The sequence below is a fragment of the Alligator mississippiensis genome, chromosome 6 (assembly GCF_030867095.1).
Source record: "Alligator mississippiensis isolate rAllMis1 chromosome 6, rAllMis1, whole genome shotgun sequence".
Classification (NCBI taxonomy): domain Eukaryota; kingdom Metazoa; phylum Chordata; order Crocodylia; family Alligatoridae; genus Alligator; species Alligator mississippiensis.
The window spans coordinates 1,135,923-1,161,955 of record NC_081829.1 but is presented as its reverse complement, the minus strand read 5'-3'; the positions used below and the strand labels follow the sequence as shown (position 1 = coordinate 1,161,955).

At 48.4% G+C, this 26,033-nt stretch overlaps 1 protein-coding gene across 3 annotated transcripts; it reads left to right on the top strand.

Annotated features, from left to right (window-relative positions):
- The first annotated feature begins 75 nt into the window (after nucleotides 1-75).
- Nucleotides 76-26,033, top strand: MTF1 (metal regulatory transcription factor 1). Of its 3 annotated transcripts, none has more exons than XM_019490254.2 (11): nucleotides 76-138; nucleotides 1,814-2,278; nucleotides 10,831-11,069; nucleotides 11,492-11,623; nucleotides 12,153-12,226; nucleotides 13,210-13,343; nucleotides 14,334-14,411; nucleotides 16,090-16,192; nucleotides 16,844-17,400; nucleotides 18,360-18,423; nucleotides 19,820-26,033. In XM_019490254.2, exons 2-11 carry the CDS (start codon nucleotides 1,865-1,867, stop codon nucleotides 20,197-20,199), a joined length of 2,175 nt encoding a protein of 724 aa, XP_019345799.1. In that variant the 5' UTR covers nucleotides 76-138; nucleotides 1,814-1,864; the 3' UTR covers nucleotides 20,200-26,033. The 3 variants fall into 3 exon arrangements, with proteins under 3 accessions (XP_019345799.1, XP_014463390.1, XP_059585444.1); XM_014607904.3 differs by having other exon boundaries at nucleotides 104-205; XM_059729461.1 differs by lacking the exon at nucleotides 76-138 and adding an exon at nucleotides 1,172-1,269.

Genomic DNA, 26,033 nt, shown 5'->3' with positions numbered 1-26,033 from the left:
TCTAGCGCTGGCGCCGCTGCCGGGCGGGGAAGGGCAGGGGAGGGGGCCGGCCCTCGCGAACGCTATTCCCGGCAAGGGGCGGGGCCGGAAGCGGCGGCGTCCCGTCGTGCCCCGCGCGCGGCGGAAGCGGAAGTGGAAGTGAGTGCGCTGGGAACCATGGTGCCGCTGGGGAGGGCGAGGAGGGCCCGCGGCTGCCGGGAGCTCGGTGAGAGCGGGGCGGGGCGGCGCCGGGCGGCGGGGGTGACGCGGGGCGGCCCGGCACGGGGCCGGTCCCCGCCGCCGCTGTCCTGGCGCGGGGCCTTTCGGTGCCTGTTGGCAGGGCTCCTGGCGAGCCAGGCCGCGGCGGGCGTCTTGTGCGCTGGGCTCGTGCAGACCAGTGCACGGGCCCCGCCACGCGCCCCGGCGGGGGAAGGGCTCTCGGGGTCGCGGTCGACTCCCGCACGGACGCCAGCCGGCAGCGCGACGGAGCCGTGGGCGAGGCCGCCCGCGCTTCGCCCTGCGTCGGGTCCCGGGACGGGGTGCCTCTCCCCCCCCCGCCCCCCGATGCGGCGCTGGTCAGGTGTCCAGTTTGTGCGCCGCACCTCAGGAGGGACGCGGACAGCCTCGCGCGGGGTCGGGGCCTGCGGGCGTGGGGAGACCGAGGGACCCTCCGCAAGACGAGGCTGAGGGGGGTCTTGTGGCTGCCTATACGTTTATGGGGGGAGCAGGGGATGGGAGATGATTGATTTGCCAGGGCACCCCTGGAGTAACTAGGAGCAACGGCCACAGATTGGCGGGGAGCGGATGTAGGTTGGACATTGGAGATGATTTCTTGACGGCAAGGGCTGCCAGGATCTGGAACGGGCTGCGTGGGACGTGGCGCTGTCCCCGCCCCTGCGGGTCTTCAAGAGGAGACCGGGCAAGGACCTGGCTGGGGCCGTCTGATCCCTGCGCTCTTTCCTGCCCGGGCAGGGGGTCGGACCCGACGATCTGCTGAGGCCCTTCTGACCCGAGCGTCTCATAGACATTCGGGCTGGAAGGGACCTCGGAAGATCATCGAGTCCAGCCCCCGCCCCAGGGCAGGGCGTCAGCTGCGGTCATAGGATCCCAGCAAGATAAACATCCAAATGCTCGCACCACCTCCAGCGGCCGTCTGTTCCAGACCTCGGGGGCTCGGACAGTAACGTTCTTCCTTACGTCCAGCCTGAAACCGTCCTGGAGGAGTTCGTGACCGTTGATCCTTGTCATCCCTTGGGGCGCTCTGGTCAACAGACGTTCCCCCAGATCCTGGTGAGCACCCCGATAAACTTATAGGCGGCCACCAGATCGCCCCTGAGCCTGCGCTTTTCCAGGCTAAAGAGCCCCAGGGCTCTCAGCCTCTCATCATAAGGTCTGTTCTCCTGACCTCTGGTTGTGCGCGTGGCTCTTCTCTGAACTCTCTCAAGCTTCTCTGTGTCCTTTTTGAATTGTGTAGTCCAAAACTGGACGCCGTACTCCAGCCGCGGCCTCACCAGAGCAGAGTACAATGGGAGAATGACGTCCCACGATTTGCTGGAGAAGCATCTGTGGATGCGAGCCAGCGTTGCATTTATGTCTCTTGTGCTCTAAACTTGTATAAACAAAGCTATCTCAAGTGACGGGCTTTAAAGGCTTGGGGTTGCTTTGAAGCCAGTTTGTGTATCAGTCGAGACAGATGCAAGAGCCCTCTTGTTGTCTTGATATGTTCCCTGGATAGGGAATAACTTGCAGGAGCCGACACCCTCGAGAGCTGAAATGAAAAAGCACCGCCCTGTCCAAATAGTTTTGACTCACTCTTTCCACTTCTCTGTTGCAGATGAGTTGTTACACTTTCATTTTACGACATTGCACTGAATTCGATTGAACAATGGGGGAAAATAGTCCTGACGACAATGTTATCTGCTATGTAGTAGAGGATGACGAGTTGACCCAAGATGTTAAGATGATGAGGTTTGTGGATAAAAATGGACTGCTTCCTTCGTCATCTGGGACAGTCTATGACAGGACAACTGTTCTAATTGAGCAGGACCATGGCATATTGGAGGATGACGAGGATGAAGGACAGTGTGGAGATCATTTGTCTTTTTTACCAGAGGGTCACGAAGAAGGATTTCATCTAATAGCAGATCATGAAGGAATGTCCCAGGGTTATGTGCAACACATTATTTCTCCAGATCAGATTCATCTAACTATAAATCCTGGTTCAACTCCCATGCCAAGAAATATTGAAGGAGCTACTCTCACTTTGCAGTCGGAATGCCCAGAAACCAAGCTTAAAGAAGTAAGTAGCTGACTGTAGCGGTAGAGTGGTGCCCACCTCCAGTGCCTTCGATCTGGGGGATCCCAGAGCACTTGGGAAAGTTATTTGTGATGAAGTCGTGGGGGCAGAGCTACATGCTTCTCTCTGATGTTAAAGATAAATGTTGCAGTTAAATCTCCTGAGCTGCTGGAGAAATCTCAACCAACGTTCTTAGCTACTAATCTACATGCCCTCAGAGCAGCCAGATATTCAAGGGGCCCAAAGTCCTGCTATGACTCATCGCCTGAGCGAGGGATCTAATGATCTGCTATGATTCCATGGGTGGGTGCTCTGTGACTAGTTAGTGCTAGAAGGGTGATGCTGTGAAAGCTTAAGATCCAAGGCAGGAGTGCTTTAATTTGCTTCATCCACTTGACATTTGATCTTGCCTAGTCAGTTAACAACCCCTCAGTACAGAACCAAACAAAGCAAAACCTCCAGAGTGGATCTGAACTTCCTTTTCAGCCTGAGGTGTGTCCAGTTCTTAGGACAACCTCTACATCCAAGCTGGTGCCAACTTCTAGGCCAGTGCCCGTCTAGTAACTTTCCTAAAGTGTGAAACCTTTGTTGTACTAATTGGTTTGAAACAGAAACTGCTCATAGTAGGTGTGTCTGTACCTTTTTGCTGCTTAGAGCAACAAGGAGCAAGTGACATTCTGGAAGGCAACGACTGATGGTCTTGGTCAGTGCACAGACTTTGAATCAATTCACTCAGGTGAAACAGGGCTGGTTCTGATAACAGGGCACTATTTGCATAATGAATTTTAGCTGTGTGGGAATTGAAGGAGGTGTGGACAGATTTTCTTGACTCTTTTTTTTCTGCAAAAACAGTGAATTGTGGGGCGGGAGGTAGTTGGCTAACTCTGTAATACAACTTGTCAGTATTTTAGCCATCGGGCCCATGTTGCAATTTTCCCTGTGGATGCACTACCACTGATGTACATGTTTCTCTTGAAGACAGTGGAACAATTTGTGTAATTTGATTCTAACTCTGAGACGGGGTTGCAGAAAAAAGCCTTTAGTTAGCATGGACTCAAGGTTTGAGAGCCCTGAATAATTCAGGTGAGCAGGAGACCTTGCGTGTAGTTCAAGTGGCAAAGTAAAAGTGGGTCAGTAGTAGCAGCAGCCTCTGAGAGATGAGATGGGCAGAGGTCTGGCTCAGCCAGTCTGTCAGCCTAGGAGTCCGACAGAAAAATAGTTCCTTACTCAGTTCTTATTCGTATCAGCTGCTGTGGCACCCTGGACTCTTCCCTGCTGCTTCATTGCCTGCACTGAATTCCAGCACGCCTGCCAATATTTTTATAGGACGTTCAATTTGCTCTATTCAGCTTCTTCAAACAGGATGTGCTTGCTAAATCACTGTGGAACATTTTTGGAATGGGTTAAATGTTACCTGAAAAGAAATATGGGGTTGTTCTATATTTTTTGAAGTGCTAACAAGGCTTGGAAAACTGTTAAGTAACTATAATAAAGCTGCAAATACATTATAAAGTCAGGTAGTGGCTGATTTGGCATTCCTGGAGGGATTCATTAATTCTCCTGCTATCTAGAAAGATTATAACTTGGTAGTGAGGGAAATGACTTTCAACCAGCTGGTTCAAAACTTTGATCTCAGTGGGTGGGTGGGAGGAGAGGGGGGGAAATTCTGTTTAATTCAAATGCCTGGAGTAAGGAACTTCAAAGAGTAGATGCCCCTTCACCTTCTTCTAACATCTGAAAAGCTACTGTTCCGGTTCTTAGGCCCTAGGGAAATGGAAGAAAGACAAGATATTGCAGATATTTGATGTCAAAGCAGTTACTTCTGAACGTTTGGGTCAACGTACAACGTCAGCAGAGGACTTGGCTCTGATTTTTTGCTTTGTGAGAAAGTGAAGACCCTTAACCTGCCCTGCTAGCTGGTCATTTCCACCTTACTACCCCATAGAACAACTAGCTGTCACCTCATTCATGTGCTGTTTACAGGTGGAATTATCCACCCTGAGTTTCACTTGCTTGCTGGAGCTGGTGTTCCTGGGTCTGGTGCTCCTCAGTCTGTACAGCTGAACGAGTTGGACACTGTTTAGTCCCATGCGTTGCCAGGTTCTCCTTATCCTTGCGGACAACAAATATAGTTCTAACTTCCATTTAGCTTCTGGCTGCAGAAAATTTGCTTAACCTAGACTTCTGCCAGGGCCCAGCCTGGTCTCTTTGCAAGGGAGATGTGTACCATACCTACAGCCATTGCCCTCAACAGAAGTAGAATTACTCTGAATTTGTATTCTGGCTGTCAGTGTTGGAGTCCTCCTGACATGTTTCATTTCTGGTCCATTCACATAATAATAGCCTTAAGCCTTTTTCTGCTATGACTTCCATCAAAACTCTGCATGTCGGCTTTGTTTCTTGATGTATGCTCCATGCTTGTTTGGTCTTTTCTGCACTGACCTTTTCCTTAGACTGAGGGCTCAGTGTTCATTTGCCCATTGTACCAGAAGACGCATCTTGCTTGAAATAGCATGGTATATGTCTACCTTTCCAGAATGCCTTGGAAAACATACTAGCAAACCAGTGCTTTGGAGAAAGAAGAAGCAGTCTAAGACATGTAGTTAAACCAAGTTGATGATACTGTCACTTTTTTAAAAGAGACATTTATCTTCCTTGAAAAACAACCATTTGAGCCATATATATGTGTTCACTGCCTACATATATGGGGTATGCAGAAGTGAAGGAGGGCAGGAAATATTTGAATTGCTTACTCAAGTGACTTTTGGGTAATCCACATATGTGCAGAACTGTCACATTCTCTGGTAGCTGATATTGAATCTTCCATGGGGAGAGTTTTGAGGTCACTGACAACCAACTTCCGTATGTAACACCCTACATGAGAGCCAGCTTACTTCAGTGCTGGTGTGTGTAAGAAACAAGTGGTATTGAAGCTGATAGTCCCTGGTCAGGTTAATACACTTCTTTCCAGGCAATAAAATTCACTTTCTTACCCAGTGTCTGTTTAGTCCATCTGCTGCTATGTACTCTCATTTGTGTTCTGGCTCCTTTCATTTTTTAAATATCAGGGCACCTCCTTATTGCCTTGCAGGGATGTAACCTTTCTGCAGTGATCAAAGCTGTCTCCATTAATCATGCTATTACTGCATTGTGCATAGTGGGGTGTTCACTTATTGCAAAATGGGTGTGACCTTCTCCACACTGACTTTCCTCTCACATAAATACTGGATTTTCTAGTTCTTTATCTTGTCGTTGGGGAGCATTTAAAAGTGCTAGCCCTCACCGCTCTGTTTGTACTTGTCTAGAACTTGCTGCATGGCTGTTGTCTAGGTCTGTGGTACATGTTCAGCATAAGCAGGTTTAACAACTTTGCCTTTCCCTGCATGCATGCTGTCCTGTGCTTGACCAAGAAATAACAGTGCAGCCTTCCTGTCCAGCTGCTGGGATAGTCCTCTTGGCAAGTTAACTCACAAATGTTACTTTGCTGGTACTTGTGTCTGTCTGCACATAGCTCTCTGTTGTGTACAGTGCTTAACATGTCACATCTCCAGGCCCTTTTTGTGTACACTGGTGTAAAATGGGAGCATGCACACAATGTAAATCCCTACAGAGGACTGATGTCACCCAACCCAGTAAGAAATTAACCCTGAGTGAAAGAATCTGGGATGGAACAATGCTGTTATAAATTGAACTGGTAACAGATGCAGCCTTCATCAGTGTCTCTTAGGGTTAGCTGTCTGCTCAGCGCCAGGGGGTTGTTGCTTGCTCCCCTGCCCCACGGTCCTGAGGTGCTGTATTAGCTGCAGGCAGCTACGCTCTGGACCCCTTGTAGTTCACACAGGTGTACAAAACTGTTGTAAATGAATGACCCTGGTATAAACCTCACTTATCCAGGTACACAGGTTTCCCTGCATTGCACTGTTTTGGTAGAGGCATACCTGCAGATACCCCTGCATAGACGGTTGCCCATTAAACAAGGGAAAGCAGCATATCTTAGAACACATCAGTGTTCTGCAGCAGCTATGAGATGGGGCTGGTCTCTCCTGTTGGTGTCAAAAGCAGTTAAAATGTGTGAGATATTTCCCTATTCTATTTCCATGAGCAGCTGGTAAAAGCACCAGAGGGAAGGGCAGTTTGTGAAGAGCATATTAGATTGAAAGTGGTGAGGGCTGGCGGAGCATCTGCTGCCAAGAGGAGAAAATTGGAAAGGGAGAGGCCTTGTCCGTGGCACTGGAAGGCCTAGGCAGTGGGTCCACACTGACCATTCAGTGGCTGGCACGTAAAAGCAAAGGGCTCCTCAGCCCACCTGCTGTAGGAGCAGAGCTGCTTTTCTTATGCTTTGCATTCTGCTGGGGTTTTACACCTTTTCCTTCTGTTGGGGTTATCTTCCTCTTTCCTTTACAGTCTACTCTCCCTGCTGCTGTTTGCAGTCGTTAAATATTTCCTATGCCATCACTGTTTCCATTATGCTGCACACTTCCTCCTTGTCCCTTTCCTTGGACTCTGCTGTGCTGCTAGCACGTAATTCAACCTATGTGTGACAAAAGCCTCTCACTTCCAGACTTGGGTAACGTTGATGTGTAGCTTGTGCAATTGAGGTCCCTTACTGAAAAACACGAGTACAGTATGCCCCAGCCTTGAGCTGGATTGCTTTTCGCTTCTGGGAATAGGCAGGCTGGGGTGAAGAAACCCTGCCTCACTCCAAACACGAGTCTCCTAAAATGAAAGGATTTTCTTATGCACTGGCCTCACTCACACAACTTGCGGGTGTTAGCCGTTCCCCTGTACCTGGTGTTCCTGAAGGAATCGGGTCACTGATACGTGGTAAGGACATGGGGTTAACTGTCCAGTTTTTACTTTAATTTTTAAGTGAGGCTTTCCTTTCTGCCAGTGCCCCAGCACACAGAAGGGAACACGTGCAGTCCAAAAAACAGGCCCACAGGACGAGAGGATGTTTTGGGTGAGACCTAATTCATCTTTTAATTCCCTTCAGTGGAAGGGGCCTCGTTCATGAGCATGTCCCAGATAGCACCAGCTGTGGACCCCAGCGTGTCTGTGTTGGGGACAGCATGGTGCCATGTTGCCCCAGTGGCAAATGCTGTATTGGATGGTGCCTCTGGTTCAGTCAGGCTGTATCTCTGGTGAGTGGCTGCCACCCTCCGAGTTACTTAATTTCCATGATGACCTCTCAGGCAAGCAGGACCTGCGCTTATGCTCCTCTGCCATTAAAGGAAATCAGAGCTCCACTCCCACATCGTGGGGCTTAGGGCTGTCAAGTCCCCAGTTGTCAAAATGTCTGGCTAGCTGAGCCCTCTGGCATGAGTGTGGCCAAGAGAAGAAATGGCCACGTTCTCTAAGGGCCACTGGTTTTTATCACCTCAGTTTCCAGGGGCCTGTCCTGCAACACTGAGCATCTTATTCTTAAAGGTGCTGAGCGCGTGTAGTTCCCAGTGATCTTTAAATTCTCTGGGCTTTTGTCTCTGAAAACTAGGCCCGCTGAATATAGCAGCAGGGCACGCAAACCCTGAGGCATGACAAATCTCTGGCTGCTTTTGAGCAGTGTGTTCTTAGTGGCTGGAGTCTGGTCTTTAACAGCGTGGGCAAATACCAGGAGAGTTCAAAGCCCACGCTAGGCCTGTCCAGCCCCCAGTGGACCTTTGCTGCCCCAGCACGAGAGAAGCCATTTGGGGTTTTGGTTTTCTGTACAGGATGCAAGTCTGTTTAAAAGAATAGTTTGGGGAAGATGAACATCATTTTCCAACTGCTGAAGAAGGTAAATGGTGCTCAGATGCTGTAGTGCAGAATCCTTGGGTGTTGTGGTCTACAACAGTGAGGACAGCCTACATCCATTCAGCTTTCCTGCCCTTCTCGTATCTAAAATGGGATTTTTTGAAAGTGGTCAGTGTTGGCCCAACTCTTCTCCCCCTGAATCCAGTAAGAAGAATCTAGCTGGCTTCAGTGAGAACAGAGAGAGGCCAGTGTTGGATGTTTTTTGAAAATACCATGCCACAATTTTATTTTTAAAATATTTTTTTCAAGAAAAAAATCAACACACCCCGAGTCACAGGTTCCTGTAGCAAGCTCCTCCCTAAGCTGTGTTGCAGCCTTTGTAGAGGGGGAAATGATGTCTTGTCAGGTCAGGGTTGAGTCCAGTTTTACCAAGAGTTTAGATTATGGATTGTGTAGGATGCTTTTGATGGGGACGATCCTGCCTCATTGACCTCTGGAGGTCCCTTCCAGCCCTATTTCTCTATGAAATCTTTTAAGTAGAGATGGATTTGAACTTTCCTTCTGCGGTCATTATTTGCATTGTTGAGACCTTCTGAAGGACCTGTGCGTGCCGATCTGCTTGAGAGCTACTTCGTTTTCTGCTGATAAGGGTTTCAAAGTCCTCTGGGGTGTTAAGAGTGGGATTGCACAAGAATGTAAAGGCATCTCTAAATATGTAGACTAATGAAAAGGGTATTTACAGAAGAGAGCCCTCAGCCTCTGTGCCAAAGACTTGCCACTCCTTTTCTTTATGCCAGATACAATGCAAAACATTAGCCAGATGCTACCTTTCCCAGCGGGGCTGAAAGCACATTTAGGAGGTTCTTGTCCAGATTTAGTAAGGCTGCTGCGTTCTCCTTGTCAAGGCTGGGCCGTGCGTCACGTTCACTCATATCCAGTGTTTCTGACACCTGGCATCTCCCAGAGCGGCACCAGTGTACACTTGCAGCCTGACAGCACACCAGGGAATGCTTCCTGGCTCCCTTTTTGGACACCCCATCGACTCCCAGCAGTTCTTGGACTGATCTGCTCTGTGTGAAGCAGAAATCTTGGGAGCAGTGCTGACTCATGAAATGTTTGAGGGGAGGGACCTGGCTGACAGCTTCTCATGCCCTTCCTGCTTGCCATGAAAAAGCTCGTGAAAATTTGCTCAGGAAGCATGAGTTTGTATTGCACATATGGCCCCGGGTGTCCACCCATGGCCCCTGCAAGCATCAGACAAGTTCCGGTTATGGCTCCATCCCAGGGGGAGTGTAACACTTCAGGAAAAGTGAATAGGGTGCTGACTTCTGTGTTGCTCAAGTTACCATGTGATTAAACTCATCTACAGGGAAAAGCAGTGAATCCTTCCTGCTCTGCTGTGACTTTGCTTTGTCTTTATGAGCATTGCTGGTCGTCCTTTGGAGTTGCGCTTCCACTTGGCAGCCAGGTCCTCAGCATCCTTGGGGGCTCTGGAATCCTTTTCAGATTGGTGAGGGTTCCCAGCCGCGTCAGTCAGATGAGAGCTGTCAGTCTGATAACTAGTGCTGGGGAGAAGTCCAGTCTAGTGTGACTGGTTGATGATTTCTTCCACTTGGTGAGAGAACAAGATTCAATTAACCATTCTGTCTTCCACACTGTGTGAGTCGCTAATGTCCCCCCTCCCTGCTTTGTGCAGAATGGGATGATTTTTCTACCAAATCTAGTTTAACATGAGTCAGGGTTTCCAGCTGGACCACAGAGCTAGTTAGACTACTCTTCTGTAGCCTTAAAACACCCCATTTATCATCTCATTGCAGTGCAGTTTCAGGCTGTGTCAGAGGAGTGAAAGCTTCTCTGTTAGTGTGAGAATTTTGGCTGGGTCTCCGCAGACTCTTGCACTGCTGAACTGACATTTTCAATTGGCATGCAGTCTTTGGGCTCCTGTGATCACATTGCTGCTTATTAAAACACAAAATGACAGAGAAAATGACACATTTTTACTGTGCTGCTGCTATAAGCTGTATTAATAGGTATGAGAATGTAGACTAAATGGACCAGAGCAATCTACACTCCATGGTAATTTGTGTCCAGATCACTTGCATACCCATTTATTGGTGCAGTAAAGTGTGCAGAGATCGTTGGGGACTTGTCAGTGTGCCTTTGAAACTAGAAACCTGGTTTTGTGAATATTCGGGCAGCTGAACGTTTTAGATTCTTAGTTTGCAGTTGTGAAGCTCTCTTTGTTTTAGGAGAACTGGAAGACAGCAAAGCACGCTGCAGATGCTTGTATTAAATAGGGTTAGGATCGGGTCCTGCAGGGCGCTCAGTAACTGCTGCTTCCATCAGGGGACAGCAGTAGCAGAGGGTTTTCAGCACCATGCATCTGAATAGAAAAGCATGCGCATCTCTGCCTCTTCACACAGGCAAACTGGTACAGAATGTGCAATTCACTGAAATGTCAGTTGCTAAAAAACATTTTAGTTCAGGGTGCATGGGAGGGCTTAATCTTCCCTTCTCTCTCTTATCCCATTAGATTCTTGTGCTTGTTTGAGTTAAACCTTGCAAACCTTTGCTTCCCTAGGACACAACAACAAAATAGGAACGTGTGACTTTGCCTGTTTAATTAACATTGCATTGGTATAAGGCTGGGATCAGAATTAGCTCCTTGTCTTTGCGGTTGCTGTTTAATCAGGGCAAGAACCTAGTAGTTATTCACCCTAACTCCCCTCTCTAGGCCCCTGCCTTGTACTGCAGCCAGGGTGCCAGGGACTTGGTTCCTCTGTTTACATCCTGTAGACTTAATATATACAGCATTTCTCTCCTAGGTCAAGAGATACCAGTGCACATTTGAGGGCTGCCCTCGCACCTATAGCACTGCCGGGAACCTGCGCACTCACCAGAAGACACACCGTGGGGAATACACATTTGTCTGCAATCAGGAAGGTTGTGGCAAGGCCTTTCTTACCTCCTACAGTCTCAGAATCCACGTCCGTGTGCACACCAAGGAAAAGCCGTTCGAGTGTGATGTGCAGGGCTGTGAGAAGGCATTCAATACACTATACAGGTAAGTGCCCTCCCGTGCACCTGTATAGTCTCATGTGGCAGAAGCTTACTACTGCTTCTGGCATCACATTTGGTTCCTCTATGAGCAGGGATAAGGAGTAGGTCCTTCCAGCTGCAAGACTGATCCTGCTGTGTAAAGCTCAGGTCAACCTGAAGATCCACTCTGGCCTGTACTAAGAGCTGGGGCAGAAGTGCCCGAGCCAGGACTGTTATTTGCACTGTCACAGTCCTGTACAGCAGGTCATTTTCAGATATTTTGATTCGGGCCCTGCTCTGACATTGGTAACTTGCTTGTTAATCTAGTGGATGGAGCCTAAGTTTCTGAACCTGCTTTGTGCTCTTGTTTTTGTGGCTTGTCAGCCTTGGCTAGGGCCTCTGCTCTTCTGCATGTGATAAGAAGAATCTTTTTGGCATGCCTTGCAGGTTGAAAGCACATCAGAGGCTTCACACAGGGAAAACGTTCAACTGTGACACACAAGGCTGCAGTAAATACTTCACCACACTCAGTGACTTGAGGAAGCACGTTCGCACACACACAGGAGAAAAGCCATTTAGGTGAGTCCCTGGGGAGCCATGAGGAGATTGGCATGCTGTTTATCACTGGCAGCCTGGGCTGAGCAAGGTGGTGGTGCATAGGAGAGGCTGGAAGCCTGAACTCAATGTAAGAGCCTGGAAACGAACTGCACTAACCAGTCTGGACAAGATGGAAACCAAAAGGGATTAGATGCTTGGGCATGTCTGTAGGGCCACTTCTCTCACTGACAAGGTGGGCCAAACTCTGGTCTGATTGCAAAGGAAGGTAAACCTATCCCATTAGGAACACACCAGCAAAATCCATTGTTTCCTTCCGTTGCCACTGGGGAGTTTAACCCATACAAATGGTCACTGCAGCAAAAAGTACATACACTTGTCCTGTTTTGCTGTCACATCTGTGCAGCAAACAGTTTCCATTAACAGGTTAGCAGCAGGTCTGCCTTCCACTGTCTTTCCATGGAGTGGAAGGTCCTGGGAAGGGTGACTTAGCATCAGACCTGATACCTCTGAGAAGCCTGATACTAACACTTCTCTCTCTCGGTTCGTTCAGGTGTGATCATGACGGCTGTGGAAAGGCTTTTGCTGCAAGTCACCACCTTAAAACACATGTTAGGACACATACTGGTAAGTTGGAGGGATTTCTTCTCTAATTGAGCTTCTTCAGTGTAATTATGGCTATACCCATTAATTACAGAGTTGCCTCGAAAGGGCATTTAGTAACCTGGCATGGCTCTCAGGCCTGTGATTACTGATTTTATCCATTCAGATGTTAGCAATAAAAGAGATGCATATACAAGAGTACTGGCCACTTTTGCACTTAATTGTTAAATAGCTCAGGACGGCATTAGAACAAGCATTCAAAAGGAGAGGAGATTAACTCAGCAGACAGCGACTTGGCTACCAAGCATGACTTCCTAGATCCTCACAACTCTAGCTACATACGCTCAGCCTTCTCCAAAAGCTATAACAAATAGAACCATAATGTGCAAGAGGTAGTGGGCAGCTAATAATTCAATTCATATTTTAATTAGGAAACAAGAAATGCAGCTGTCTAGGGGTAATGAGCCATAAAGCAATATCCCTTCAATTTAAACTTGGCAGCTGTTGAATTTCACCAGTGCTGTACACAAATGCAGCAATAACGATGCGTAAAACTTAAATCTTATGCTCTTCCATCAACCCACTTGACAAAATTGGAAGCTTTTATTTTTGAGGCTATTATATTGCATCCAGGAAGTGACACTAAATCTGTGCAATAGGCTGTTCAGACATGTTCCCACACGTCCCATTCGTTATTTACTCTGCCGCGTGGGGTGAAATGGGAGACTCTTTATAAGGTGGCATTCAGTCTGTCGCCCTGGACTGTGGCACTGTGGGCATGTTGTGGGATTTGGGCATGTATTGTTCTTTATAAGGTTTCAGGTCTGTAGTAGAGTGTGTGTGTTAGAGGGAGCAGGTGGGGCTGAATATAGTTGGGCATGTTTAAGGGTTCCCTTTCCCACTTAGGGTGTCTAGGAGAGTGCGATTCTCACATCATCAAAATGGCTTTGGTGTCTTGTGAAAAGCAAAGAGATGCCTGAAGTCACAGATGTTTGTGTTGCCTGTAGGGGAGAGGCCTTTCTTCTGTCCCACTGACGGCTGTGAGAAGACTTTCAGTACTCAGTATAGTCTGAAGAGCCACATGAAAGGTCATGAGAAAGGACACTCGTACAATGCACTTCCAAATAGCGGCGTATCCGAGGTCAGTAGCTTTCTCTCTCCTAGCTAATGCTTCTGTGGTGCATCAAAGCATGTTCTCTTGTTCTGGAGTGGGGAGGCAAAGAATTCCCCAGGTAATGAAGGGTTTGAAAAGAGGAACATTTAAGAGTTTCAAAGTTGAGGCTGTTGGGTGCTTGGCTCCCACAGAAAGCCTGCAGTGTTTTCTGAAGCGCTTAGCCAGAAGTTTCAAGATGGAAATGGAAGGCTTGTGCACTCTCTCCCAATTGGCAACTGGTAGATTTTGAGAAGTGGAGTTTGGTACTTCCAGACCTTAACTACCAAGGTGCTGCCAGATTGTCATCCTCCTGGTGAAACAGCCTTCTGAATTAACCTGGTAATCTAAGACATGTTCACAGCTTGACTGAGCTACTGTTCTTTTGAATGTAGCCTGCCTTGTAATGACACTATGCAGTGAGCAGTATAGGTCAATGGTAGCGGTATTCATGTAGATTCTCATGCTGCATTATCCTGCCTGAGTTTCCTTTGGTGATACCTTAAGCAGTGTGACATGCCTGCATGCTCAGAGCATGCCAAATCCTGGGAAGTAGGCAGCGCAGCTGGCTTAGCGTGTCCCTGAGCTGGAACCAAGACCAGATGCTGAGAGTGGCACTCTGTGCTCCTAGGCAGAGCCCCAAGCCTGGCCCAGAGGTGGGGCAGACAGGCCCCAAGTTTTGCTGTGCTAGAGACCAGTTTGTCTGTACAGTGATTTAAAAATCCCGTTTTCCCTAATTATCTTTGAAAGGGGAAGAGTTGGGCTTTGTGACATGGGGGAAAACACGGATATCCCTCACTGTGAGCTAACATTGCTCCACTGGTTTGAGGACTGAGATTTGGGCCTTATGAAGGTAGCAAAATCATCTCCAGGTTGTGTGGAGTCTTTAAAGGGACTTAAAGTGACTTGAAAGATTTGAGTGCTGAATATGACTAATGCTGATGTGTAAATGGATAACTGTGGCCTTGTTCCCCTTCCCAGGATACAAACCACTCACTCTGTTTGAGTGACTTAAGTCTCATGTCCACAGATTCAGACCTGCGGGAAAATGCAAACACAGTAAGTTTCTTGTGCTCCTCCCAGAACAAGAGGTTCCATTTCTGTACAGTGTGTATGTCCCATGTAGAGGAACACAGCATAGGTGTTTAAAACTGGTGGCCTCTGTTCCACTTAATTGATTCATCAGCATTATCTGCTTTGGGTCCCGCTTTTGCATATTGTTGTGAGGGCATGTCCTCGCCAGCAGCAGGGAGAGAGGCATTGAAGCAACTTGCCTTAGAATAGATACCAGCAGATTTATCAGCAGGACGCAGTGCACCATGTCTTGGCAAATGCATGTGTTTCCCATGCATCCTGGTTGGTCCCCTTCTCCAGTTGGATCTTGCTGTCTGTCAGCATGAAATATTGCTGCAGTCTTGCTGGGTGAATTTGGGCATTGTAACAATGGGATGCACTCAGACCCCTCCTGCGGGGGCACACTGGGGTAATCCCGACAGCATGGACGTTTCTAACCTTCGCTTTTCAGCCTTGTTCCGGTTTCTGTTAGTGTGAAGCAGGGGGCATCCTTTTGTTCTTCAGCAAATTGTTAATGTGCGGTGTGGGCATAGATGAATTAGGCTGAATTAGTTAGTGTAGAAAAAATAATATGTATTGCCATTTTCATTTTCAGCCACCAGGAACCAGAGGCTTAGCTGTGACCGCCCTGAGCTGTCTGGCTAGTGTTAGCTGGGGAGTGTTTGAAATGGCTAGCTGGTGTACATATTCATACAGGGTGTTCCATTCGTTCTGTCCATTGTTCTGTGGGGTGGTGGCTGCCCGTGTGCATCTCGATTAGCATCCATTACAAAGGCTCCCAACAGAAGAAACATAAACGGGCATTTGTCTTTTTTTTGGTGCAGCTGCATTACATTATGTCCTCAGCACTTTCAGCTAAGAAGTCCATATTTTGGCCTCAAGAGTTAAGCACCAGGTGCTTTTGCTGTCTTAGTTTCTACCATTTGGCTTTCCTTTCCCCAGCTGCTCTGTACCTTTTCTGCTTGCATTAATTGGTGGAATCGCATACTTAGTATAAATGGGCATGTGTTGCGTTCACTTAATTAGGTTACTACAGACTGGCCTCCGGGTGGTGTTGAAAGAGCTTGCGTCTTCTGCAGGTACATCTGGGAGGAGGCTTGTAAGTGCTTGTTGCAGTCTGTTCAAGAAGTAATTGCAGTTTGCTGATGTCTTGGGCACAGACCTTTTGGCTTTTTGCTGCACGTCTCCAGGATCTGAAAGGAGAGTTTCTAATTCTCTAGTGGGGGTGGTGTCTTGCCTGGTATGGGTAGTAAGTTGGCTGGCCTTGTTTTGTGCTTGGCTGTAGGCCCAGGCTGTGGAAGCAGGGAAGAGCTCCTGTTCCCAAAACAGGCTGGGGTGAGGCTGCTGCACAAGCCAGGAAGTAAACTAACCAGAGCCATGTTGGCTTGTGTTCTGGAGAAAGTACAGTGAAAGGTTTCCCATGTGGAAAGGACAAGGCAGGCATTTCAGTTCCTAAAAGGCATCGATTGGGGATTTTGCCTTGTGCCCAGTGGTAGCTAAGAGGCGACTGCTGTTCTTGTGCTAGTTGCCCAAAGGTCCCTTCCCTTTCTGAGGGTGTTTTTTTAGAAGCTGGCTGACTGCCGCTTATGCAAATAACTCATTGAACCCTGGGACGTGCTCTTACCTAACCCTGCTCTCTCTCTTGTTGTTGCTGTTTTCCCAGACACAAGGACAAGACCTTAGCACAATCTCACCAGCAAGTATCTTTGAATCTATGTTCCAGAGCCCAGATCATACTGCAAATCAGGAAGACTCTCAACAGACTGGTACGCTGTGTTATCTGTGTTTCCTCAGAGAGCCCTTCGAGGCAGTCTTCCCCTCTCCCCGCAAGCACCCCTTTATTCATACACCTCGCCTTGAAGAAAGCTGCCCTGTAGCCTCAGCAGATACCAGATGAGTGTGTGCTGGGAAGGGTTGGTAGGGACTGTCACCTTTCTGCCCTTTTAACGTAACCAGTATTCATCGTCTGTGTGGTGCTGAGGCTGTGGCCCTAGAAGTGAGAGCTCATGTTGACAGGAGCATCTGGACTCTTGTCTCTTAAGCTCTGTTTCCGAGCTCCCCTCTTGGAGCAGACAGACATATTGGCTGAATGAAAGAAACCACCTTAGTAGAGGATTTGTACTAGAAGTCCTTACGGATGCTGAGAGCTAACAGCTCTTGGAGGCCTGTGTGTAGACTACAATGTGCTCTGCTTCCTGAATTTAGGCAGGCTGTGTCCTGGCTCCCTGAGCTGTCCTTCACGCTTCACTGGTTAACTCTGTGAGCTTTGTGCGATGCTTTGGAGATGCAGAGGCTGGTGGTTGTTTTCCTGCGTTGCTCTCGGTTCGCTAGAGGCTGATTTGGGCTACGTCGTGAGGCTCAGCAGAAAGCGGCTTGTTCGTCTCGGATGGAATTTTTTACTTTGTTTCTTTTGGCAGCTGCCTTGATTGAAAGTTTCAATGGTGAAGACGACGCAGCAACGACTGTTCAGTCTTCTGTTGGAGACTCTGCATCTCTGTCCCTCCCCCTGGTCCTGCAGCTTGGCATTTCGGAGCCTTCGCAACCAGCACTACAAGCCTCAGCACCACCTCCAGCCCCCATCTCCATGGGACCCAGTTCACAGCAAGTTGCATTTGGAAGCCCCACAGCCGTTTTACAGTCCCCTGAAGTGCCTGTTCCTCACAGCACACCATTTGCAGCCAGTCACCAAGACTTTCTGCAGCCCACTCAGGCGCCACCGCAGCCCATTGTACAGGGACTTTCAGTGGTGGCTGGAGCCTCAGCCCCAGCACCACCGAGTGCCACGGAGCCCCTGCCAGCTGTGGTCCAGACCGTGCCTGTGGGTGCAAACTCTGTTCTGACCAGTAACCCAACGATAACAATTACTCCGTCTCAGAGCACTGCTATTCTACAGTCCAGCATAGTCATGGGAGAACAGAACTTGCAATGGATTTTAAATGGTGCCACTGGTTCTCCACAAAACCAAGAACAAATGGTTAGTGTGTACCTTACTTTGTTGTTGAAACATGGCTCAAACTTATCCCTGTCCCTCACAGTGCAGGAGCTCTGGTTTGGAAAAGACAAACTACCAGAGCTAGTTTATTTTGGAGGTATAAGCTTGGTTCCAGGTGCATCTGCTTCAGTACTGGTTATAGTTAGCAATGTGTGTAGTGCTGCACAGGTAGTCACTGCCCTGACAGCCTCACAAGGTAGATGAATGGCAGGCAAAGTATTGGGGAAATGCAAAGGCAGGAAGATTTTCCTGGGCGGTTGCTGTCTTCTTTCTCTCTAACAATGCACTCCCTTCTGTGCGCCTCAGAGATAATGTGAGCTTGCTTTACCTGTAATACTGCTGTGTACAGTCCAAGAGGAACTTATTTTGCATCATCTTTGTCACAGTGTAGAAGCACAAACACCTCCATAATTAATTTGTTCAGGCATTTTGTTGTCTTTCCCTTTCCTTGATTTAATCCTATTGCCTTGTGAATCAGAGTAGTCTTGTATGTAAAGATAACAGAAAGTCTTCTGGAAAATGAGATGCATCTCGGGTTCCATTAATTTGGTGTTTGGGACTTCAAGAATAGTTTGTGTTATTCTTTAAGAAGCAAACTGGGGCCATCTGAAAAAGTTGAAGCTATTATAAAGAATAAAGGGACATTGATCTAAACAGTATGGAAAAGCAGGACAGTTGGCTCATGTTGAATTCGTTTCATTGGCAACATGTATGAAGTGTACTCAGTTCAGCATCTTCTGGGCCACTGAAACCAGAACCCTAGTTCTGTTGTACCCAGAACACAATACCAAAGCACAATATCAGCCCAACTTATAAAAAAAAATCATTTGATTTTTGCCATCTGTTCTTTAGGATGCATATTTCTCTTGCTCACAGCTGTTCAAGGTTTAATTAGCAAAGATCTAATTTTAATTGCATCAAATGTGTTTTATCTTTTAAAGCCACAAGTTCCGAAGGTAGAAAAAGTCTTTTTTACCACCGCATTACCGGTAGCTGGCAACACAGGTATGTATATCTGCAGTGAGCTTCTTACCCTTCAGCTCCTGGGCTAGGACTTGTGACATGATTCCTTTCTTAAAATGTCTAAGGAACCTTCAGCTTTTGACCTCCTCGAGGAGTTTTAAGCACAGTTCACAGCTATGGCCTGAGGGTGAGGTTGGCATTACATTGTATTAAAAAAAAAGAAGGGACCACAGATGATACAGCAGTTCCTGGGGAGAGACTAGGGAATGGTGTTGTCTTAATTAGATCCAGTTTTCCCAAAAAAAACACATGCTATTTTAATGTAACACATGTATGAGATGGAAAAGCTAGTGTCTCATTTAGGTTAAATGATCTGTGTACTTAGATTTTGAAACAACGATAACCTCATACGTGAGAAGCTGAAACAGCTGGTATAAATGAGTTTAAGATGTCTAGTAGCAGCAGTCTGGCTGACGCCCTCTCTGAGTCGCATCTAGTACAATAGACAGCTAGGCATCGTTTGTTTTTCTGTAGCTTTCTTCCTCCACTGGATCAGATGTTTCAGGACAGGCATGTCTGAAGGTGAGATTTAAACAGAGGAAGCGGGAGGAAGTGTTAAACAGAGCAGCACAAAGGCAGGAACTGTCCCCATAGAGCCTTGAAAGGGGAAAAGCAGAACAGGCAGGTAACTGCCTTTGAGGTGACAAGAAGGGGGAGTCTGTGTGGGGCCGTAGTAACCATCCCTGGGGGTTGGTTATGTTTTAGTGGAGCGGAAGCACTCGGAAATGTCACTGAGAGCAGGCATGGAGAGCGGGGTGGAAGCCTGGGTGGGTGGCTTCGGGCCCTCAGCATTCCAGACCAGGGCAGCTTTCAGCCAAGCGGCTTCTCTTAGCTGCTGGCTGGGACACGTGGATGCCTGTTTCTGTGAGATACCTGACTTGGTTCCAGCATGGAAAGAAGCACATGCAGCGCAGGGGCACAGCATCCTCCTGCGAGTCTCTCCAGCTCTCCTGTTTAGAAAGGCCATCATTAACGCCTGGAAGCCCAGGCGGTCGCAACGCTGCCGCTTTACTTAATGTATAATCAGCTTGGTTCCTTCTTGTAATCAGCATGGTTAAGTTCATCCTGCCCCGGGTCTGTCTGCCTGTCACCTTCAGTAACCCTAGTGGGATTTGAAAAGGCTGGCTGAGCAGATTTACAGCTTCCAAGGCTTAGCTCTAACCGGGTAACGATGACTTAGCCTCCCCTGGTCCCCATGGCTTATCACGGGGATCATTTGGAAAGCTAGTGGTATGGGTTCCTTTTTGTTGCTCTCACAATGTTGTTATTGTTTCTGTGATGCTGCCCGTGTGAACGGTGCTTGAGCAGAGCGGGCATGTTACCCTACGACGAAGAGCATGCAGTGTAAATTCTTCTGGGCTTCCTGTTTCCCCTTCAGGAAACTCCGTGCAGCAAATCAGCGTTCCTGTCATCATCATCAAGCAAGAGGAGGCCTGCCAGTGTCAGTGTGCCTGCCGGGATGCTGCCAAGGACAAAGCCACGAGTAAGAAGAGGTGTTCCTCACCTGAGCTGAAACCTTCAGAGAAGCCAGATGCTAAGCTGCAGCCTCAGACGTTTCCTTCCTCCTCTTCTCCTTTGCGTGAGCGAAGCGGTCAGGTAGCTAACCCTTCAGACTCGCAGCATGAAACGTTAAGTGCCATAGATGTATCGGATTTCCTGTCCCTCCAGTGTCCTGTAACCTCACCCAACCTGATTCCAATTGAAGCACTACTGCAGGGGGAGGAAGAAATGGGTTTGAACAGCAGCTTCTCCAAGTGAAGATGCTCCTGGTTCTTCTCCCTTGCACCGGGACGGTAACGTCCTCCCTTTTAGAAGAAGCTGAAGGATCAAGCATCTTTTTTCCCCCTTCCTCTTTGGAAGCATTGTGGCTTACTTCTGCCTCTCAGATGTCATTTTAGTCACGTCCCAAAAGCATCCATCTTTGGGGGTCTGTCTTTAAGAAAAAAAAAAAAAAAAAAGAAAAAAAAAGCTAAGTTATATATGAACTGTTTTGGCTGCACTGTCTGTCACTTTTGCTTGTCATATGTGAACATGGAAGTTAAGGTTACTCGTCTGCATACAGATTAGAAAGAGAAAAGGGGGTAATAGGTTCCAGTCAGTCTCCAATTGCACATCACTGTTATGTTTAAGGTTTTGGTACTGGCAGCAAGTGGGTCTTTGTTACAACTCCTTGGGTCGGTGATCTCCTCCCGTGTCTGCTACTAACCCTGCACTATGATGGGGGCCCAGAGAAGGAAGTTTCTGTAGCAAAAGACGGCGTTACTATAGTAGGAAATGTTTTCCCTGGAGCTCGACTTGAGAGAGTTTCTAAGATGCTTTTACCACGCTTGGGATCCCTGCCCCATTCCTTAGCTGGCGGATGGCGCCTGGGTGTTTTATGCTAACAGCATCAGTAAAGCCAGCAAGAACTTAGGGGGAGTTTACTTGAGGGTGAGGTGCCTGTGCTCCCAGTGAGTGAGTGAGGGCTGAAAATAAGCTTCATGAGCCAGAAGTGGGATCAAAGTCTCTGCCTGGTCAGAGCCCGCGCGCCTCTTGAGGAGCGCGGTGAGTTTTGAATGTAGTCGTATTGGTGCGTGCTGCTTCTGTGACTGATCTGAATGACCTAAGATCTCTCGGGTAGGTAGAGCAGCATGAATCAGCCTTGAGCACAACACTTTGACCGATGGCTCTGGCCTGACGTTGAGGATGATTCTAGGAAATTGTTCCCAGTGATTCTCATCAGTGTTCAGTGAATTCGAATTCAGCGAGCCTGTCCTTTTGCTCTCCGGAAATGCTTCCTTTTCTCTGTTTAGCTCTATAATCCCTGCCTGAATCTGCCTCCAACCTACTGCAATGCCAGCTCTCTGTGCGTGGGACTATTTCTTGACTAAAATGCATTACACAATTTAGTAGTTTCTCATATCAAACTGAAACTCTAGATTCTAACCTACTCAGGGTAAATAAAATACAAACTCCCCTTCCACCAAAAAGCCTGTAATGTTGCAATAAATGCAGTCTCATTTTAAATGGTTTATTTATGCTGCATTATTTTAAAAGATGTACTTTTATAGTATTTTATCCATCTGTCTGGCTTTGGCTGTCAGTCCGTTTGTGTTAAAGGAAAGAATATTAAATAGTTTTTATTCAGTTTACAGTGTTGTCATTAGTGAGAATTAGTGATACGACCATAAGCCAATGATGCGGAGCAGCTGTGTTCCTTAGTTCTAGGGATGCAAACTCCTCTCCCTCTCACTTGTGCTTCTGGCTGGCAGAAGTGGGGCTCAGCCCCTGCTGTTGGCTGGGCCCTGTCAGCACAGCCAAGCCTTTCTCCCGGGTCTCTGCACCAGGACCCCGGAGTTTGAAAGCCCTCCTCCAAAGAGCCAGTGCCAGAACTAACCTCTTAGCTGGGGCCATGTCATCACCAGAGGATGCAAAGTGAGATGGGTGACCTTACTTTTGAAGTGCAGCGAGAAGGGGGCTGAAGGGAGCTGGCTTTTACCCCTTGGAGGGCCTGCCCCATTTCAGGGTGGGAAGAGGAAAGCATCCCGTCGGGGCAAGGGTGCTGTGTGCGCTAGGGCTCCTGGCGGGAAGGGCTCCCAGGAAGTCAGCCGAACTGGAAAGTCCCTGGCAGCTTTTCCTCCTGGCAGGCACTAGCTAGCAGGGCAGTGCGTGGGGCATGGCAGTGCTTACAGTTTGACATGTCCAACATAAGTTAGCAGATGTACAGGGCGTTTCTGTTTCAGCCCTGTGTTTTCCAGGCTCTGCCGGGGAGAGCGGGGGCTGCTGCTCCGCTTATCATCCGCTGTGCAGCTGGTGAAAGCTGGGTGGGGAGCAGGAATCCACCCTGGGAGTGCCTACCTGCCTGCAGCAAGGGACTGCACCCCTGCCTGCCTCAGCTCAGTTGTGAGAGTTGTGCCATGTGCTTGGCTTTGGCTCTGCATCTGGGAGCCTGGACAGTGGGGGGCTTGGCAGCCCTTTCGCAGCCTTTCTTCTTGCTCCTCTAGCCAAGGACTTCCATATTCAGCAGGGTTAGCTGAGCCTTGTCTTCAGCTGCTCCAGTTCACAGTGGAATCAATCAGAGACAAGTTTCTTGAAGAGGGCTTTGCTGTGGTCCAGGCAGAGTGGAGCCAAGCTGACAGACAAACATGAGCTGTCTGCTCCAAAGAGGGCAATACAGAGGTCTCGTCCACTTCTGCTTTTAAACAGCAGTCAGCAGTGTAGAGGCTGCTTAATTGGGCTGACTCCTATGCACTTGTAATAAAGCTCTAGCGGCATCCTTGGAAATCCCCCCGCACTAGAGACCGAGAAGAAAATCCTCAGAGGCTTTTGAAATGGGAGACTCCTCTAGAAAGGCAGTGGGCAACAGCAGTGAGAAGGAGCACCCTCCCTCTCGCGCGCTCTCTGCTTCAGACAAGCAGTACCTAACATCTCTGCTGTTAGTTCATAGCTTCAGCCTTGGCAAGTGCGGCGTCTCATCCCTGGGTCCTCGGTGTGTCGCAGGCTCCGTCCCTGCCCAGACAGGTGGGGCTAGCGGGTCTACGTGCATCTGACACCCGGGTGTAGTTTCGGCTTGGGTGGAGCTAAGGAGGGGAGAGCATCTGGTGTAGCCTGTCCCCACACAGCTCTGATGCAACTGCTTTGCTAATGCATTTGCTTTTCTAACCTTTGGCCCGCTTGCCAAGATGTACAGTCATGCCTTGTCTGTCTGAGCCTGCTGCTGGAGTGCCTGCCAGTCCCCGTGCTGCTCCAGGTGCTGCATTGCCAGTCCCTGCACCCTGCTGGGATGTCCCTGGCGGGCTCGCTGGGGAAGAGGAGAACCCGCGAGGGCCTGGCCAGGGGCTGGTCCTTGCAGTCCCAACTGAGGCTGGAGGCTCCCCTCTGTTGATGGCAGGCCCCATGTTGGTCTGGTGGAGGCAGGGAGGCTGTTCTCCCGTGATAGTGCTTTGGCCTCTGCTGGCAGTGCCGTGCCCATGTCCTGCATCCCAGCCACGAATCCCTGTGTGTGTCTCTGTGAAGCAAAACTGCACTGCTCTGCGTCCGTGTGTGTGAAAGCGCTTCCTGTTTGATGGCTTGGGGGGGAGGGGGGTTGCTTTTGGGTTACCTGTAGCTACTAGTGGGGTAAAAAGACAATAGGACAGAGAACAGGTCTAACTACTAACACCTGTAGCCCTGGAGGCCAAGGAGAGGTGCCAGCAACCTCGCCTCGCGCAGCTGGGGGCTGGAGAGCCTGCTCTTCACGCATGTAGGTGGTAGAGGCAGCTGGGGACAAGAAGTCAGCCCGCGTTAGACGCTGGTACTGCATCGCGTGGAACAAAATAGGGAGGGGGCTGTGACTTCCCGTCGCGCTGGCTGCGTCCAGAGAGACTAGTTTGAGGAACCTCATGCTGGTATCTGCAATGCACTTTAGGTGATTTTATCTTTAACCCGATTGCTGCAATTTCTTTTGTATATACTTTCCCAAAGTTTATTTTTGCTCTGAGTAAATGTTAACAAGGGTGTACAAAACTGAGCACTTATCTCGGTGCAATACTTGTAGCTAAAGATCTTTGTCCCGTGTGGTCGGTCTGTCTGTCTGTCTGTCTGTGTCTGTCTGAAGAACTGAATCTGTGCGGTCATTAGCTCAGTGACCTGTCGCCCTTCTCTGTACAGAAGCGAAATTATGCATCCTTAGCAAACGTCTGATCTATGCAAAACCTCCACGGAGAGCGCTGCACTTTGGCAGGCCCGTTCTCTCGTGCTTTCTGATGAGCTGCGTGTCACTTCGGCTGGAGGCGGTAGGCATTTGCAGCTGGGTCCACCTGTCGTCCCGTCCCGTAGTTTCCAAGCGAGCCCCCGGCAGAAGTGACAAGCAGCCGTTCTTAGACAGGCATGTTGCACCTTCCAGATTCTCCTCCCGACCGCGTTCGATGTCATGTTCTCTGCCTTATTTCACGGAGAGGGGCTCTCCCGCGGAGTCCAAGCTGTGTGTTTGGAAACTGCAGCAACATTGTTAAACTGTTTACAATTCTCTTCCTGCATCAATTAGAAAGAAGGCTTGGAAAATGAACTGATGCCCGGTGTGCGGATCTGGGACTGCTGGGGGATATCAGCTCTTCGAGCTGTGATTGGCCTTTGGAGTTCCTTGGAGATTTAAAAACCATTCTCTACTTGACAGTGACGTTCAGAAGGCAACTGCAACGGGAGGCAGCATGGTCCGGTGCGGAGGGCAGTACACTGGGTAATAGTCCCAGCTCTGCCACTGGATACCTGTTGGGCCTTGGGCAAGTCACTTAATCTCGCTATCGCTGCCTCTGTTTCCTCATCTGTAAAGGGAGGAGGATGTTTATTCATCTTTGTAAAGTGCTTTGAGATCTCCAGATGAAAAGTGCTAAGTATTATTACCAAGAGCTAGCTGGGCGGAACAGTGGCTATTTTGAGTAGATTTGGCTGTAAGGCAAAGAAAAAAAGAACGAAGGAAAAAAACAAAAAAAGCATCTTTAACACTGCTTCAGATACCTGACAGCCTAGTTTTTAATTGGTCTATTTTTTTTCCTCCTTAACATATTTTGGAAACGACGTCCAGTTTTTATAAACGTGACCTGTAGTCGATACTCACGGACAGGGCTGAACTTTTAACTTTTCGCATCGTGTCTTGGTCTGTCCCACCCGTTCTAGAAGTTGGATTCTGTGTCTGCACTGAGAAATGCAAATGAAACTGGATATTTATGTAGTCGTGTACATAGTCTGCGTGTGTGCGAGCGTGTGCGTGTTCTTGGAACGAGTGTAAAAATCCCACACCATGCTTTCGGTGGTGTGCAACCTGGCCAAAATTTGGTTCGTTATGCAGTGTACACTTTCTCGACGAAATGCAGTTTCTACTTTTTCTTACCAGAAATGTTTTCATACGATCTTTTTCAGCAAAATCAAGGGGATGTTTTTTGCAGTCTCGTAGTTCCGGTAGCCAGTATTCAGTGTAAAAGGTCGGGTTTGTTTGGTTTTTTCCCCCTCGCTGTGTATTGTCACGTCCTTTCACCGGCTTACAGACTGGAGCTATTTGTTTGACCCTCATTTTCGACAGAGAATAAGAGCTGCAGTTGTGTTGCATCTTACACAGGCTGGCACTCGCGTGGGAGGCGGGCGGCCGTGCTATCCGCAAGCCTGGTTCGCTGCCGAGCACTCTCTTCAGCATGGATCTCTGCAGAATCGTCGCTCCGGGAAATCGAGGTTGTGCGTGCGAGGGTTATTTCCTGCTTTTGTTTTGTTTGACACATGGTAGGAGCTGGGCAGTGGTCTTGGAGATGATTTTAAAGCTTTTCCAGAGCGCGTGTCTGGTGTTAAAGGCATTTATTTAACTATGAAACGTGGGAACACATGTACGTGCAGAGCGATGTGAAGATGTCAGTTACAGGTACAGTACTTCCAAAGGAAGAGCATCTCCAAAACCCCAAAAAGAGTAAATATGAATTTGTATTTTTGAAGAATGTAAAATGTGAATAACGGTGTTTGCTTAATTGCTCATTTTGTATAAAGTTAATATTGTACTTTGAGATATCTGCTAAGAAGTGGAAATTAACTTTTTTGGAATTGAAAGCAATATTAATACTAATGGAATCCTAATTAAATGCTTATTTAAA